General features: G+C 37.2%; 1 protein-coding gene across 10 annotated transcripts in view; it reads left to right on the plus strand.

The window, feature by feature from the left end:
* Positions 1-17,208, plus strand: part of UBE3D (ubiquitin protein ligase E3D) — a 202,733-nt gene that overhangs the window by 107,401 nt on the left and 78,124 nt on the right. Inside the window, exons 10-11 of one of the 10 annotated variants that reach the window (XM_077903240.1) lie at positions 2,760-2,853; positions 5,464-5,591. The exons of 6 other annotated variants lie outside the window; for them this stretch is intronic. In XM_077903240.1, coding sequence (XP_077759366.1) covers positions 2,760-2,849 — 90 coding nt within the window. In that variant the 3' untranslated portion in view covers positions 2,850-2,853; positions 5,464-5,591. Of the gene's footprint in view, positions 1-2,759; positions 2,854-5,463; positions 5,599-8,534; positions 8,565-17,208 lie in introns of those variants that run through there. 3 more of the 10 variants (XM_077903241.1, XM_077903245.1, XM_077903239.1) reach the window with 3 other exon arrangements.

Genomic DNA, 17,208 nt, shown 5'->3' on the forward strand with positions numbered 1-17,208 from the left:
GACATCTTTCACGTGGGAATTTCATATCCTGCTTTTAAGAAAAAGAAGGAAGGTCAATGTGTTTTCCTTTGATTTGCTATTTTTTAAATGCTTTAATTCAAAATAATTTTTATGTTAAAGTGGCATATTTTGGAGTGCCTTATTCTGCCACCCTTTAGGTCCAAGAGAAATGGGAATAAAAGATGAGCGAAGAAGTCATTTAAAAATATATTTCAGAGTCCCTCAGGAAAAAAAAAAAGGAAACAAAACAATGATACAGAGCTAATATTTAAAACTATAATTTAAAAATAAATTACAGAAACAGAGAAAGACCCGAATCTGCACGTTGAGAGAGTTTACTGGGTACTTGAGAAAATTAATGTAGACTGACCAAATCTGAGACATATCATACTAAATCTCTTAGATTTCAGGGATAAAGATAAAATACTCAAGTGCTCTGGGCCAAAAGATCAAATAACTTGCAAAGACAAAATAATTAGGCTAGCATGAAACTTAACAATGAAAGTAGCATTTTTTTGAAAAAGCCTCAATGAAAGAAAGTGTGAATCAAGGATTTTATATCCTGCCAAGCTCTCCTTCAGATACCAAGGCAATACTGAAAGTTTTAACTATACAAAAATTTAGAGAATCCTGCATTTATCAGTCCTTCTTAAAGAATGCTAGAGCAGGGGTCAGCAAACTATGGCCTGTCCTCTATTTTTCTAAGTGAAGTTTTATTGGAAAATAGCCATAGTTGCTTATTTACATGTTGCCTGTGGCTGCTTTTCTGCTACACTGTGGCAGGGTTGAATATTTGTGATAAGGACCATATGGTCCACAAAACTGAAGTATTTACTTTCTGTTTTTTTACAGGAAAAGTGTGTTGACCTCTACACTAGAGGATTCCCAACTAATGACAGAGAAAACGTCAGCATAGGACTAACATTGATCATGGCCTTTAAATATATATAGATATTCATGTAAGACTAGAATAGAGATGGGCATGATGATAGAAGACTAACACACATGTTATGTACTGTGACAAAATTGAAATAATATAACTTAAAAAATGAAGGGAGAAGGGATAGAGAAAGATGAAAATAGAAAAAAATCATTTTTTGAATTGATAATAAGTGGATGATAAAGAATACCCCTAGCCAAAAGAGAAATGTAATATGGTGAATAGTTAAATAAAAGAAATTTTTTTAATATTTTTTTTTATTTGATAGAGCAAAAGAGAGGGAGGGAGCGTGAGCACAATGAGGGGCAGAGGGAGAAGCAGACTCCCTGCTGAGCAGAGAGCCCAATGTGGGGCTTGATCCTGGGACTTCAAGATCATAACCTGAGCTGAAGGCAGATGCTTAACTGACAGCCATCCACACGCCCCTAAATAAAGGACATTTAAAAATATAAGTACAAAGGTAATCACTAGAATTAAAATAAGAAACTTTCCTAAATATCAATATGTGCCTCTTGTAGGGAAAGAAACAGGAATTTTATTTTTAATTCATAATTATAAAATATCATGATAAACATGTGACTAAACATATCAGTCCTAACGATAAATGTGAATGGGCTTAATTTACTTATTAAAAAGATTTACAATTTGGCTTACATTGTAAAACCCAAGTATATATTCTATATCAGATACTAGCTAAAACAGTGATTCAAATATTCTAAAAAGAAAGGATGGACAAAGGTAGAATTATGTTTGTATTGTGTAAATGGAAACAAAAAGGAATGGTAGTGATTCTGATACTAGACAACATAGAATTCAAGCCACAGTGCATTAAACATGACAAACGACACTTTTAAATGCTTAAAAGCCACAGTTTGCCAACAAAAACAAAAAAGACAAAAAAGAGGAAAGCCTTTATACCTAGGTATTAATAAATTCTCTTATTAAACAACTCCTGGGTGAAAGGAACATATAAATTAAAATTACAGAGTTTTTAAAAATTGATGACAGTGTGGTCTTCTGTGATCAACTTCTTTCAGTGAGCATAGTTTTCATGGTTTATCTATGTCATAGCAAAAATCAGTGCTTCAGTCTTCTTTATTGCTGAATAATATTCCATTATATAGATATATCACATTTTATTTATCCATTCATCAGTTAGTGGATATTTGGTTGACTCTCTTTTTTTTACTATCGTAATTATGCTGCTGTGAACAATTGGGTGGCTTTTTAGAAAAAGATAAAATTAGATCCATATGTTACACCATACATAGCAATAAACTCCAAATTGATTAGGGGTATAAATGTAACAAATGAAAAATAATAGTGGAAAAACTGGTGAAATTTGAATAAGATCTGTAGTTTACCTAATAGTGTTGTACAAATATTAATTTCATGGTTTTGATAATCATCTTGTGATTATGTAAGATGCTGATATTAGGAGTAGCTAGGTAAATTGCATATGGGGATGCTCTGTACTTTTTTGCAATTTTATCTAAATTTAAAAATATTTCAAAATAAAAGTTTTAAAATATAAGATAGCAAATCAAAAAATAAAACAAAAATATTCCATACAAGATAGGGGACTAGACCAAGGCTTATCGTTAGAGCCTTAAGAAAGGAAACATACTGATGCCAACTAGAGTAGAGAGGTGTTAGGGGATGGCCAAATTCCATTTGAGAGTTGGGACCAAGAGGTAGCTGGATACAAATTAAGACATCAGACTGAGTGTAGCTTACTTTATTACTATAATATGTAAGATAACATCTAAGACTTGAGGTAGAGTCTTTCATGTACACACCATAATTAGTTGTCTTCCAGTTTGGCCACCATTTATTTCAGAGCCTTGTAGCTTGTAATGGTATGAACTCCCATTCTGAGAAGTGGAAAGAATGGATGGAAAAATGCTAAAGAAGTAAGTGTTGGTTATCTTCATCTTTTTAAAGACTCCAGTGCCTTCACATCAATGTTCAAAGAATAGCTGGTGGTGTTGAGGAGTTGGAATCTTAAGAAAATTGAAAATCTTCTGGTTTTTAGTTCTAGAAAGCCCATATCTGTGTCTTTAATTATAAAAAAAGCTTAGCAAAAATGATATTTTCTCAAAAAGCAGTTAAGTCACCCTTTTTTCCCCAAAAGTCTTAGTTCTGTGATAAGATAGGCAGTTCTATTAGGTCAGAGTTTATCTCTGTCAGATGTGATCGGGGCCCAAGGTCATACAGGACAAACATGGCTATTGAAAAGCCACTCATTCCTATGAAGTAAGAAAATCCTTAAGAAAGAGTTTATTGGTTTGTAGGGCTAAATGGACATCTTATGTTTACCCAAAGAAAGATTTGTTATTTCTATGGGTTCTGATTATGCCTTTCTTTATCCTCTGGTTTTTAACAAAATCAAGCAGGAATCATAGTAGGCATGGTTTTATTATTTGGTTGCAATTTTGTTTTTTTTGGAATTATGTTTGAAATAATGCAGAACAGTTGATTAAATGAGATGTTTATAATTTTTATATATAAAGTTTGGACTAGGTTTAGTTATCCAAGGCTTTGTTACAATAGTGTCTCCATAAGAAAATCAAATTCATATTACATCACCTAACTTAGAGCTTTTTGTCCCCCACCCCCCCCCCCGCCAAGAACATAATTTACCATATGTACAAAGACTGCTGCTATTTAGATTCCCCTGGTTATCTTTATCCAGCATTTTATCAAAGGAGAAATTGCCTTATGCATAATCTGAAATAATTGAAATAATTGGAAGTATAATGAGAGCCAACATTTAGAAGCTCCCTTGTGTTTCTTTCTACTCTGCAAAATAAAATTATCACTGAATACATTCATATTTTAAGATTTAAGCAGACTTGGTAAATGAATCTTGTTTTCTAAATGTGCAGAGGGGCTAATATAAGGTGGTTGGTCTTCCTAAAACAGGTGTTAAAAGGTCTTCTAAAGCTTCCCAGTACATTTGCAAAATTACCATGATGAAGTGGCAATTTGCAATATAGAGCTGATTACAGATATCAGGATATAGTTGAACTATATTTTTAAAAATTCATATTTCCTGTTCCTTTGCTTTTTATGATATATGTAACATTATTAATAATGTTCTCAGATGTCCCTGAGAGATTGTAGTATTGTTTTATTTTTAGTGATTGATAGGAATTGGCTTTAAAAAGAAAGTCATTCATATGTGTGGTTCCCGGGATCTATTAAGCATCTGAACAAATTTTTGCATTCTTACTCACTTTTTATATGGATTTCATTCCATTTCTGTGTTTTAGTTTAGAAGTCACAGTAAAGTGAACTGAAGAATCTGAAAAAGGGCTTGGATAAAGCACACTGGGATTTCCCCTCTTTAGGAAGTCTTTTTAAAGTGTCATTAGATATTTCTTTTATATCCCCTGTTGGGTTGTATCAGGGGAGAGGTTTATGTCAGTGTGAGATTTCGGACTCTGGAGCCAGAAATATGTGGATTTGAATACCAGTTCTACCATATGCTTATAAGTTGTGTGATCTTGGGAAAGTTTCCCCACCTGTAAATGAGAATTTAGTCTCTATTGTGTACAAACAAAGGACCAACCAGTGAGATAATAGTTATTTAGTATTTTTGTAATTTTGTGGTGCATCTGCTGTTATTCTTCATGTTTTAGAGGCTTCATTTATCATCATTCCTCATATTTTCAGATTTCTTTGAAACCATAGAACTCACCCTGGCTAGTTTGAGCAGAAGCAGAATTTATTAAAGGGTATCCAGTAGTTACATGTGCAGCCAGGAACAGAGCCCAGTATGCCAACCAGGTTGTTTTAGGGAAAATGTCACTACATCACTTATCCAGGGGACCTCCTACCCTCAGAAAGTCTGATACTTCCCTCTATGGTCACCATAGGATGGATTCTCCATTATTTCTTCCTCAAGTTACTTCTCAAACTTAGTGCTGAGCAGGGCATTTGGTTGGTGGAATCTGGTCCCATAATGCTGCCCTGACTTCATGGAAGGCAGGAGAAACAAGTTTTCTGGCTCTGTCCTAGGAAAGTAGGACCAATAAAGAAAGAAATTCTTCAAACATTTCAAGGGTGTCCAGAATGTGCTGGGCAGGCAGAAAATATGACAGCACTCCAGGGACATTTTTGTTACAGTAGATTGATTCATAAAGACTAAAATATATCTAAATTACAAGAAAGGTGACTTTGATTTATTATTCCTTCTTCAAATAATGTATTTTATTTTTAAAGTAGACTTTGTTTTCAGACATAACTGTGTTACTTGCCCTTATCATTCAGATATTTGTCTATAATTATACATATAGGACATCTTGACTTTGTGGGCCATAATCACAAAAGCTAAGCAAGTTAAACCCGAGGGGATAAAAAATCTTCCTTACCCCCAAACCTCTGCTGGCTTTTAACATGAGTGCCATCACTAGCCAATCTGTTTTTATGCATGGAAGTATTTAAACTATTTCTCTCCTCCATGATGTGGGAACCTGCCAGTTTTTTCTTTCTGATATGTTTTTTTTTTTTTCCTTTAGATGTCCTTCTCTTCTTTACCTACTAACCTGAAAATTATGTGGCTAAATTGTCACTCTGTGAAGAAAACAAGAATGCCAGCATTAGGGGGGAGGAGTGGGTAATGGGATTCAACGAGAGGAAACAGGAGTCTTTTCTTATTTTAAGTATTTCTAATTGTAGAAGAAATATATAATGGTTGTTGGAAATTTAAAAACTAAAAAGTTTAAAAGGAAAATAAATTTCCCTGAGTCATATCCTACAGAGTTAGCATGTTGGTCTATTTCCTTCCAGTGTTTTCTCTGCAGGAATGCTGCGGCGGGAAGGAGGGCAGTTAAAGAGATGAAGAAAAACCAGAAGCAGGTTATATATAATGTTAAATCCTACTTTCTTCATTTATGTCATAAATAGTTTCCCATATCCTTTAATAATAGCTAATATTTATTGAGTATTTACTGTGGTGGGGTAGTCACCATTCCTAGCATATTATACATAGTAACTTATCTAATTTTCTCAAGAGTCCCTATTACAAGTACTATTATCATCTACATTTGTTACATGAGGAAACTGAGTCACAGAAATATTTTCAAAGTTGTCTGTGGTCATGAAGTAGGTAAGTGATAGTGACCGTAGGCTCATGTTCTCCCTAGTATTTATCTGTGGGAGCTTTTTTTTTTTCCTGTGGGAGCTCTTTGAGGTCTAGATTAAAAGTATGTTCTTCCAGAAAGGATCGTTTATGAGGTCCCATAAATAGTATGGATTCTATCCCCAAATATTCCCAAGAGTGAACTTGTGATTAGGAATTCTCAGAGGAAAAAAAAAAAGGAATTCTCAGAGGTGCCTTTCCCTTCACCCTCCTTGCCAGACTGACCAAGGCTGAGGCAGGTAAATAGCTTCATCTACTGTCAGCCTCTGGAGGGCAGATTGTTTTTCTAATTCATTTACCACGAGGTAGTGGCAGGGAAGGAGGAGCAGGTATCTTAAGGGCTTCTGATCCAGCCTTTTATTTTACAGGGTCCCAGGCTTGTCCTCTGACCCCCAGCATAAAGCTCATGCTCTAGTCTTGACCTTCAAGGATGAGTGGATTCCTCTGGAAAACTCTTTCTTCAGCCCTGGCTTACCAAGAGGTTTCAGAATTCTTTCTTACCTTATAGGATTCAGTTATTCTCCTGACAACTCAGCTATGTATTAGAGATTTTAAAAATATTTATTCAACATTTTTAGTCTTTTATACCAAGGGCTGCTTCTGACATTAAGTCTACCACATTGAAAGAAATGGTTATTTGATCTTTTTTTTCTTTTCTAAAAGAGAATATAAGGTTTAAATTTTAGGTGGTAACTTCAGAAGTTAAACTTACAGGTCAACTCAGTTTTCTAGATCATAATCATGAGCAGAGAAATATATTAAAAAGAAGCAGTAACCACCATTTTGAGTCTCTTAATAGTGTAAAGGGCTCTATGCTAAGTGCTTTGCAGGGATGATCTCATTTAATCCATCACCACTATTCTATAAGACAGATACTATCATTTCCATGGTAAAGATGAGGACACTGAAGATTCAGGTGATTTGCCCAAGATCTCACAACTAGTAGGTAATTTATAATATTGACCTTGGATCATCAAGAAAATGTTAAATTATACTTGATGAAATCTTTTTAGGCTTGGTGCATTGCTATTTTGAAAGACAGCAAAATGTGTAATAAATCTTAAATTTCCATTTAAATTGTCTTGTTGCAGATCAGTGTGCTGTTATCATATTAAAAAGATAAGCATATCAAAGAAATATTGAAGGCATTTCACCTTGCCTTCTTTACTCCTTTGCCTCCTCTAAGAAAAATTACTCTTAAAATACCTCCCAAGGATTTTTCTGGCTATCAAATCCCAAAACACATTTGTCAGCTTGGATGAGAAGAGAAGCTTTGGCCAAGGACTTTAGAGATTAATTGCTAGACGTGGATACATTTGTTCCGTAATTTATCCTCAAACACTTCTCTCTCAACTTCAGCCAACCGTGTGGTATTTGGTTATAGTGTTAATATATACTTCCCTGTATGGAAGTGTTTCCTAGAAATTTATATATTTTTTTCCAGTTGAACATTAATGCTATGAATCAGACTTGGAAAGTGTGACTTTCTTAGTACAGCAATTTCATGTGGTGGTATTTGAAGTACTGTTTTCTCAAGTAGGGAGTGTTTTCAGTGAACCTTTTTCGTGTGTGACACTGTTTTCTGTTTGCCAGTTTGGGGATAAATACTGAGACAGCAATGTCTGTTTTTCTCAAGCAAGTTTTCCTTTCCCTAAAGTAACCGGTCTCTGTCAGTCCAGGAAAATCAGAATAAAAGATTTCTGGGAAGACACTCTGACCAAAATAAAAAGGTGGCAGTTTCCTGGTATTTCAACTCCCTGTGTGCCAGGCTAGTTCCAGAGACCCATGCTGCTGCATCCAGGGTCTCCCCTGGCATCGTCATAATCATCTGCCCTCTCATATTTGATACTTCTAAGGCCAGACACTAAAAACAGAGACACTGCTCTGGAATTTATTAACCATGTCTCCCCTGATTTGCATCTCAGAAAGCCTACTTTGTTCTTGTGGAGTGGCCTCCTTCCCTGGCCTCTGGAAGCTGTAGCCTCCAGGAGGGGTAAGGGAGGCAGGCATTCAAACTCACTGGGGTCTTTCTGCCTTTCCTGTGCATGAGGGAAAGGAAAGGAGAGTGAAAACTCTTGCAATCATTTGCAAAGGAGTCCATAGCATCAAAGACAGTACACTAGTTTATGTCTCATTAAGTTATCCTGTTACACCAAACCTTATGTTTCCACAGCACTGTAATTATCTAAGCTAAACTAGGAACCTTTTCTGGAAAAGGCTTTGGTCTTCTTTTCAACTTTTTCATCAAGCACACTCAGGTATTTTTCTTAGTACCTAGTAAGGTACTAAGCATTTTCTCATTTGTAAAATGACTTTAAGAGCCTCGAACCTTCACCATAAATCATGCATATGAGTAGCCTAGAAAGCTCAGATTTGTGAAAGGTTCCTGTCACAGTAAGATTCAGGACATAAAGTTCTTTTGCTTGCTCTTTCTTTTTACTTCCCTAGGAGAAGGGCCAGTGATTATGGATGGCGCTTTCAGGAATTCAGAGACGCCACAAAGGCAAATACAAAACTGCTGCCAAAACAAAGAAGTTAACTTCCTTTCTTCCTGCCTTTGCTGCTCCTGTTGGCACTGGGCTTGCCTTCCTTGCTTTCTCCTTTCTTCCCAGTTGAGTTTCTGTTCTCTCTCAGGAGAGAGTGAGAATTCATTTCCTATGAGAACTGGAAAAAAGTGCCCCACGTGAGATGTCATTTTCAATATCCTTTAGAAAAGGAGGCTCATGCAGGATTTTTGAGGCAGAAGCTTAGCCTTTCCTTTGTTCTCTAAGTGGCCCCATGTACCCCTTCTCTGCAGTCATCCTTAATCATCAGATTCAATCCGTCGAAACCAGCTTTTAATAACTAGTGTCTGACTTCTGATGGGATGCTGCAAGTGCCAGAATCTGTGTAGATAAAATGGAAGGTTCCTTCTAAAATGTCATAATCTAAAACTAATAAAGTTGGCATTATTGGATCTGACTGAACACGCCCAGGCATTATATGAATTAGCTGCTGCATCCAGAAGTGAATGTACCTTCAGCTGACTTTCTTCAAGCAGCAGATAGGACTTTATAAGTGTACTTTCCTTATACTGTACAGTCCATTGTATTTGTTCCTACTTAAAAGTTGTACTTAAAATGTGTGTTGATGTTATTTGTTTACAGTCATTTTCTTAAAACAGTACCATTAAATATAACAGATTTATATCTGCCTTCCCCCACCAACACTGAATCTATCCCAATGCTTAAATATCTTGAACTCATCTCAGTGTTCCATTCATCAAGCTGAATAAAATATCCAAACAATTTATCAGTTATGAATGTATTCTGAATGTATGGCCTTTGATATGAACCTTCAGAAACTAAATATAATGTGTCCTCTATCTCATTATCTTGAATATACTGTAGTAATAGTCCTTAAGATATATTAATATGAAACGTAGAAAATTATTACATACTTAGATATCAGTAAAATTTCTACAGAAACTTCTACATACTTTATGAGCTTTGCTATATTTCATAATTGAACAAGGCATCATCATAGGTATGTTAACACATTTGAAGAATCTTGGAAATAACAAGGATGAGGAGTTGAGATTGGAGCATGGGCTTAGAACTCAGCTTTGATGTGAAATCTCAGCCCCTATGTGCTGGCTGTGGAACCTTAGGCAAGTATGTCTTTGAGCCTATGTTTGTTTTTACCTTATGGGTATCGTAATGATAAATCAGTGAATATATTGAGGAGTACTTGGAATGTAACAAATACTAAATAAGTGGCTGTTACTTTTATTTCCTCTCATTTCTGACTTTGAACATATTATTACTATAAGAGACGTGGCTCCAATGTTGCAGCCCAGTGCTGTATTATCTGTGTTCCTCTAGTGCAACAAGCTACGTTATATTTTATATACCTCCTATTGGGTACTTAGCCTTTACGGGTGCCAAAGAAGGCAATATGATTAACAGCTGTGTTTTCGTCACTCCCTGCTCTGGCTGGCCCCCACTTAGAATGACGGACAGCTGCTTAAATGTATGTCCAGGGTTTCCAGTGAGATCATAAATTTCTCAAAAATGGGAACATTATCTTATACTTAAAAAAAAAAGATTTATTTATTTATTTATTTATTTGAGAGAGAGAGGAAGAGAGTAGAGGGCAAGAGGCAGGAGAGAGAGAGAGAGAATCCTAAGCAGGTTCCACATCCAGAGCGGAGCCCCATGTGGGGCTCCATCTCACAGTCATGACTTGAGCCAAAATCAAGAGTTGGATGCTTAACCAACTGTGCCACCCAGGTGCCACTATCTTATACTTTATAATATAATTCACAATAACCAGAAGATTATTGGGTTTGGTCCAGCTATTCAATGAGATAGTATCTTTGAAAATCCTAAATCCATGTATACCATGTTGATAAGTTGTGGAGCGCAGGAGAGGTAGAGTTGAACCAGCTGATCCCTCACTATTCCTCCAACCCTGGGCTCTCCTGTCCTTCATAAACATGTTAAGTGAAGGGCAAAATGCAAAACAAGAGAAACATCAAACCTCATATAAAATATCTTGTGGGGTGGCCATTTTTCAATATGGTACTTATTTTTGAAGTCATATATTTATGTGCAAATTGTGTCTAAACTCACACAGACCCAGGCCATGATCCCAATGTTTATAACTCAATCTGTAAGAGTGATTGCTTGCCAAAATACTCCTGCTAGCTGCTGCTAATGTTATAACAGGTTTTTTTGTGATTTCCTGTAATCTGCTTTTGCCATATTATACCTTAAGGTTAATGCAACACAAACAATATTATTTAGGCTTGTGTCTTAGGGGCATGAAGTTCTAATTTTGGGTGAAAATGACCAAATATATTGCTTTCTAAGCTTTATTGCTTTTTGCTAGTTCTCATTTTTCCCCATCCCAAGTTTCAAACATTCTATAAAACTTAAAACTACTGGTTTCTAAATATATACCTTCAACTCTTTATTATCTGAGAAAAATGGAGGGAAGAGCTTTTCTCAGGTTATAAAGAAAAAGGTGGACAATCCACTTGGGGTTTCTGATACAGCTATTGCAGCACCCTGGCTTTTGGGATGAAGATCATCCTGAGAGAAGCTAGGGAAAAGAAAAAAAAAAAGTGATTTCTGTTATCCTCATGAAATAAGATAGGATGGACTCAGATTCTTTTTTTCCAACCACTTTCAATTTCTGGTCCTTATTTTCTTGCCACTAGCAGGCATTCATTGAAGATATGGGGAAGACAAGAGATACCTTGGTTGTTAAACACAGAACAACAGATATAGTCAGGAGAAGGAACTCTTGACAGAATGCTGAAGGTTATTTTTTTTTAATGGGCAGAGGGAGGGCCACACATTTATTGAAATTTTATAAAATATGGTCCAATAGTGGTTTTCATTCCCCCTACTGCCAGCAGTAGCATCCTTCCTGCAGCAAATTGAGCAGAACGCTAATGTGGAAAGCAGATACAAAATAAAGCCTCCCTTCTGGAAAGCAAGGTGGGACCACAGAGTTCTCTTTGCCAGCTAGCCTCCTCTTACCCTACATCCTCCATGCCTGCACTAGAAGCATCCCAGCCTGCAGCAGCTTAGAAACCTCTGGCCTTATTACTCTTGTCTCTACCCAATCCACTGCACTTAACTTTGTTTTGTTTGCTGATGCTTCTGAGACTATGTTAAAGCTTTGGACCTTATTGCTAGAAAAATGTACGCCCACAGAGCACCAGAGTAGCTCAGTTGGTTAGGCATCCAACTCTGATTTCGGCTCAGTCATGATCTCAAAGTCATGAGAAGGGAGCCTTTTTTCCAGCTCCATGCTCAGTGAGGAGTTTGCTTAGGATTCTCTATCTTCTCCCTCTGCCTCTCCCTCTGCATGTGCTCTCTCGCATGCACTCTCTCTAAAAATAAGGAAATAAAATCTTTAACAAAAAGAACAAAAAACAGAGTCTCTCTCTGCCCCTCCCCCACCCCTAAAAATGCATATCCACTTAAAATTTTGCGTGTAATTTCAAAGCATTGATGGGCTGCTCACTACCACCACTAGGCACATAAAGTAAATCACCCAGGTCCAAACCCCTTTTAAAAGTCTGATTCTTTTTCACACTAGACAAAAACACATTGGCAAACAGACAAAGACAACCACCTAAATACACTGTACCCTAGTCATTTTAAATTTCTTTTGGAATGAAAATGTGAGAAACCTAGATTCTAGTTCTAGTTCTGTAGCAATTAGCTGGGTTGCCTTCACAAGACATCTAAGACTTCTATGGACCTCAAATTCTCTATTTCTAAAAAAATGGGATTTGACTGAATTATTTTTTACATCTCTTCCAGCTCTAATGTCGTGTAGTTTTGTGAACCAAATTGAAGTGAACACATGAAATCAATAGTCCTCTCTACAACCAAGCATCAGTTTCTGTTGCTAGGCTTGAATCATTAAGTCGCTCTTTTTGGGGGCCCAAAAAATCCTTATTATTCTTTTCCTCACATTTCCCTCACCTGCAACCCTAAGCAAAAAGAAATTGATTCATCGCCTTCCCTTTGTTGACTCATGTAAAGTAGCTGACTACTTTCCTGTGTTGAGCTTTCTCTAAACAAGTTTGGGCTAAAAGGAGAAAAAGATAATGATGGCAGGTAAGCATCAGTGAATAGGGTGCTCATGTGGATGTGCATTTATGGAGATAATAAATGGGGTGCTTGGTGAGAGAAATAGCACAACTCAAGAGGAGCAGAGCTAATGCATGCGATACACTAATTTTTAACCTATGCCTCCTTGAAATCAACGTTATCATTCCTCTTCTGAAAAGAAAAGAATAACTTGGTTTGGGGCAGTCATTTCTCCTATCCGTAAACTCCAGTCATGATAATGGTACCACTAATTGAGCATCAACTTTGAGATGGGCATAGTAGTAGATTTGTGGATTTTATTTCATTTAACCATCATACCCACCCTTGGGGACTAGTACAGCTAGCTCTATTTTTCACAGAAGGAAACGGAGGCTCAGGGGGGCCTAAGAAAAGCCATACCAGCAGCAAACCACAGAGCTGGAATGCAAGCCCAGAGCCTTTCCCCCCACTGTGGTCCAAGCCCACTAGGCTGCCAGTTAATAGCTAGTGAAACAGTCACAGGTTTTACAGAGTGCTGTGAAACTATGTCTGCCTTCCTGCATCTGCCTGCAGGTAAGTTTATTATTACTGCTGCTCCTCATTTTCTGCAGGTAAATAGAATTTATGAGATAATCTTTGAAGTGAGTGGCATGTCTAGAATAGAGACGAACCATTGACATGTTTCTCAGGATAAAAAAGATTTTTAATTTTTATTTTAATTTATTACTCTGCCTGGCACATTGGAAGAACCCAATGAATGTCTTGAATAAATGAGTAAACAGATGTGTGCGTGAATAAAAAGCAGGTCAATTTTCAATGCTTAAATGAACTGACCTTGCAATAGTGAATACAGAAAGCAAAATTATAGCATTCCACCCTGCTATGGCTTTATCATCGACACTGTAGGAACAAAATATCATATAACATTGCACCTAACTCTTCAAAGCTCTTGATAGGTTTTTTTATATTCCATTTCCTAAATCCTTTTGTGCAGTTAGAAGTAAAGTATCACACCACTTTTGTTGGAAAAAGGACTAATTTTACATTTTAATGATTGCACCTGCTCTGTGACAAAGCCTTGATGTTTTTTTAAAAAACCATTTTCCAATCTAATAGCTCGAGGAAGAAGATTGTCCCTAGGGGAACTGTGACACAACTTCAGAATTTCCTCATTGTACACTTGTCCTTCAGTGCTAAAATGGGGGAAAAAATAAGGATGAATGTGGAAGAGAAAGCAGGGAATAACTAAGCTCGAAGGTCATCAATGATACTAAGAGGAGTAAAAATGATAAAGTGAACACAGAAAATCATATTCTGTAAAAAATGAAATAGGATTAGTCTGAGCAAGAAGAAAGTAAGGAAAGCAAGGGGAAAAAAAGACAGAGGAAAGCTTTTCAGTACATTTGAGGGGAAAAGAGAGAGGAAGGACTGCGCCAAATGAGTAACTCAGAATTGGAGCCAAAGAATGGGTTCTAGCCCTTCCTACAACTTCAGAATAAATTTCTTTAAAAATGTAGGTCAATAAGAGCACGTAGTTAGGAGAGAAGCCTGGTTTCCTGGAGATAATTTATCTGTTCCCCAAGAAGAAAGTCCAGTGTCAGTGAGTCTGTGAACCCAAGTGCCTGATTGTAAGGAGCCCCAGCGGTGACTGGGAAAAGCTGCTGGTGTGGGAATCATGCTGTGTCTGTCTGACTGATGACAGGGCAAAGCCTTAGGCAGTGTGGATTTCTGCCTCTCTGATAAGTTTCCTGAGATTATAGAATCATCCACGTGAATGTCCTGGTCCCTCTTCCCACTACTGTGAGACCCCTTTTTATGCCCTCTTCATTGGCACTGGGAAAGGCACTTATTATTTAGAAGGCACCAGCACTAGTGCAATGCACAAAACTCAGACTGTTTTTGCAAGTTCTATTGAGTTGAGCTTAAACAGACATATGGATGGGAATAAAATGCTGCCCCACGTGTGCCATATGCTGAGTTTAAAAGCTGGAAGTGCTATAACCTTTAGCCTCTATGACTATATTTTGCCTAGCTCAGACTCCTGATAGATGTGCTAATTTATGATGATAGGTTTTATTTTGTCATTAGAAATAAAACAACAACAAAACCACTGGCTGCCTCAAATCCTTGAGCTCTTGTCAGTCAAGAAGCTGCATTCTGGTAATGGAGCTTTTTTGCTGTGTCTGCAAATACTGCATTTCAAGGCCTCATTCTGGTCTATTACCATGTAGGGAGATGTGTAGAGAGTACAGAGTGATTCAGTGACCAAGTCTTACATTCTTACATTGAGTTGAAAAATTAAAAGATTGTGTCACAAAACTATTCATGTCCACTCTGGATTTGGGGTTTTTTTTTGGGGGGGGGGGGAGGGGTTGGCCTAATGTTCTTGCTGTGACCTACTTCTGCAGATAAGAAAAATGATTTTGCCATCCTTCTATGACATTATGGCAATAGTGAACTGTTCCCAAGTGTCTTGGTGTAGGTGGCCTTGTGAGGATAAGCATTAATTATTTTCAGACTGCTGATGCATCACCTCTGTGGTGTCTATATTTGTCTTCTAAGAATGCATCATCACTCTCTAATTATAGGTGATCTTGTGGGATTAAATCTTTTGAGTTAAACAGACTAGAATGACACAATATATGCATGGCAAGCAAACACTTGAAAAACTGGTGAGCCATGGTCATTGTTAAGGACCAGACTGTACCCCAGTGTTCAGAATAACACTTGGAATAGTCTTCACATTGTCAGTGTCACCACCTGCCTAATTCCAATATTTTAAATCACTCAATGATTGATGCCATCTTTAAGTTTGTGTTTTCAATATGAAGACTGTTATCCCCTGATTCTAATTCTTGAAATCTTATGGTGATACCCCAACAAATAAGTTTTATAAGAAACAAAATGACCCCAGAATCCTCAGGACCCCACTGTGATAGTTATCTCTTCCGAGAGCTGGGAAGAGCAGTGAGGGTCTCTGCCCCTTGCTCTCAACTTTGATGCCTGTGAAGCAGTGCTGGGCAAAGCTCCAAGTAAAGTCATTTTCTGGCGAGGGTGCTTTGCTGGGTAACATAGGAAAAGTGTTGGAATACTGGGGTTAGAAATATCAGAATTCCCAAACTCTTTTTAGCTAGCTCCATCCTATGAAACATTATTTTCTTTGATAACTGTATAGAAATGTACTAAAAAATTTTAAAAAAAGAAAGAAATATACTAAACTTGGATTCTAGTTATGTAATGCATTAATTCAATCACTTATTCCTTCCAGCCAACAAATATTTGTTGTCAGCCTCCTGTATGCAAGACCTCATGGAGGGATATATAGAGATTTAGATAAGATATCACCATTCCACATGGAAGTTTGGTGTTGCAGTTGGGGATATAAGAATGTTTTTTATCTGGGGAAACCAAAACACCGAGTGTTAGCAAAAAGAGGCATGTGTCTGTGTGCATGAGCAAGGGCTGCTGCACATACTAGGGTGCTATGTCACATGCAAGGTTTGGGAGTTGAAAATCACTAGTGCTTTGTCTATTGAATCCCATTCTAAGAAGTAGCTCTCTGGAATCAGCAGTTCAAGTGTTTAATCAATGATGAACATAAAGCTGGAGTATTTGAATATGGCAAGATAGTGACCAAAGTATAAGGATGCCTTAATTGTCTACTGCCTACCACTTCTAAAACTCAGTGCCATTTTAAACAGTAAAGTTAGGAGGCGGGGGAAGGACTGCATCCAATCTCATTCTCCTACTGTGTAGCAGATGTGCCCATAGGAACAACTGCACAGTGTGAGGCTGTCAGGTTTCCAAAAGAATTTAGCTAATGGGCTTCATTGCTCATAGACCTCGAAGCCTGGAGAATCAATGTGAAGGTTAGAGACAAGTATAGAAATCAGGCTTCTGAGAGGGAGTGAGTGACGAAGTTTTTGTGGACAATTTTTTTTAACTTGGGAGTTCTAGTTTGTCCCACCCAAAGGATGAAGCAGCAACTCCTACATAAAGGGAAAGAAAGCAGATGTGAATGCCTATAAGTCAGTTAATTTAAACTTAAAGAAAAAGTTCTTGGTATAGGAGAAGGCCAGAATATTGGTGGAGCTCTGTAGCATCTCCTCCAGAGGCATTTCTGAATAATATCTCCTGAATGGCTTAGGTGTACAGGTAATGGGAAGAGCTGACTCAGGGCTGCCTCCAGGCTTAGTAGAGAATGTATTCCGGTTACCACTGTAAGCATTAGGAAGGCCTGAAAATCCCTGGCAGGAAGGCTAATATTATACAGTTTAGATTCCCCTAAGGAAAAAAATGTTTGTGAAATTCAACTTTAGTAACCCAAGTTGTGAGCTACTTGTTTTTCGCAAACATCAGAGTTAATAGTACCTGTGCCATAAACTAGTTCACAGCATTACATTTTCGGATCCATTTTTCTTTCCACTGAAGAACAACTTTCTACTTTGTACTAGAAATTTCCTCTGAGATTCAGATGGAATTACACAAATCAGTTGCCAGCCTGTTATTGTGACCTGTGGGACAAAGGG

The sequence above is a fragment of the Canis aureus genome, chromosome 7 (assembly GCF_053574225.1).
Source record: "Canis aureus isolate CA01 chromosome 7, VMU_Caureus_v.1.0, whole genome shotgun sequence".
Lineage (NCBI taxonomy): Eukaryota > Metazoa > Chordata > Mammalia > Carnivora > Canidae > Canis > Canis aureus.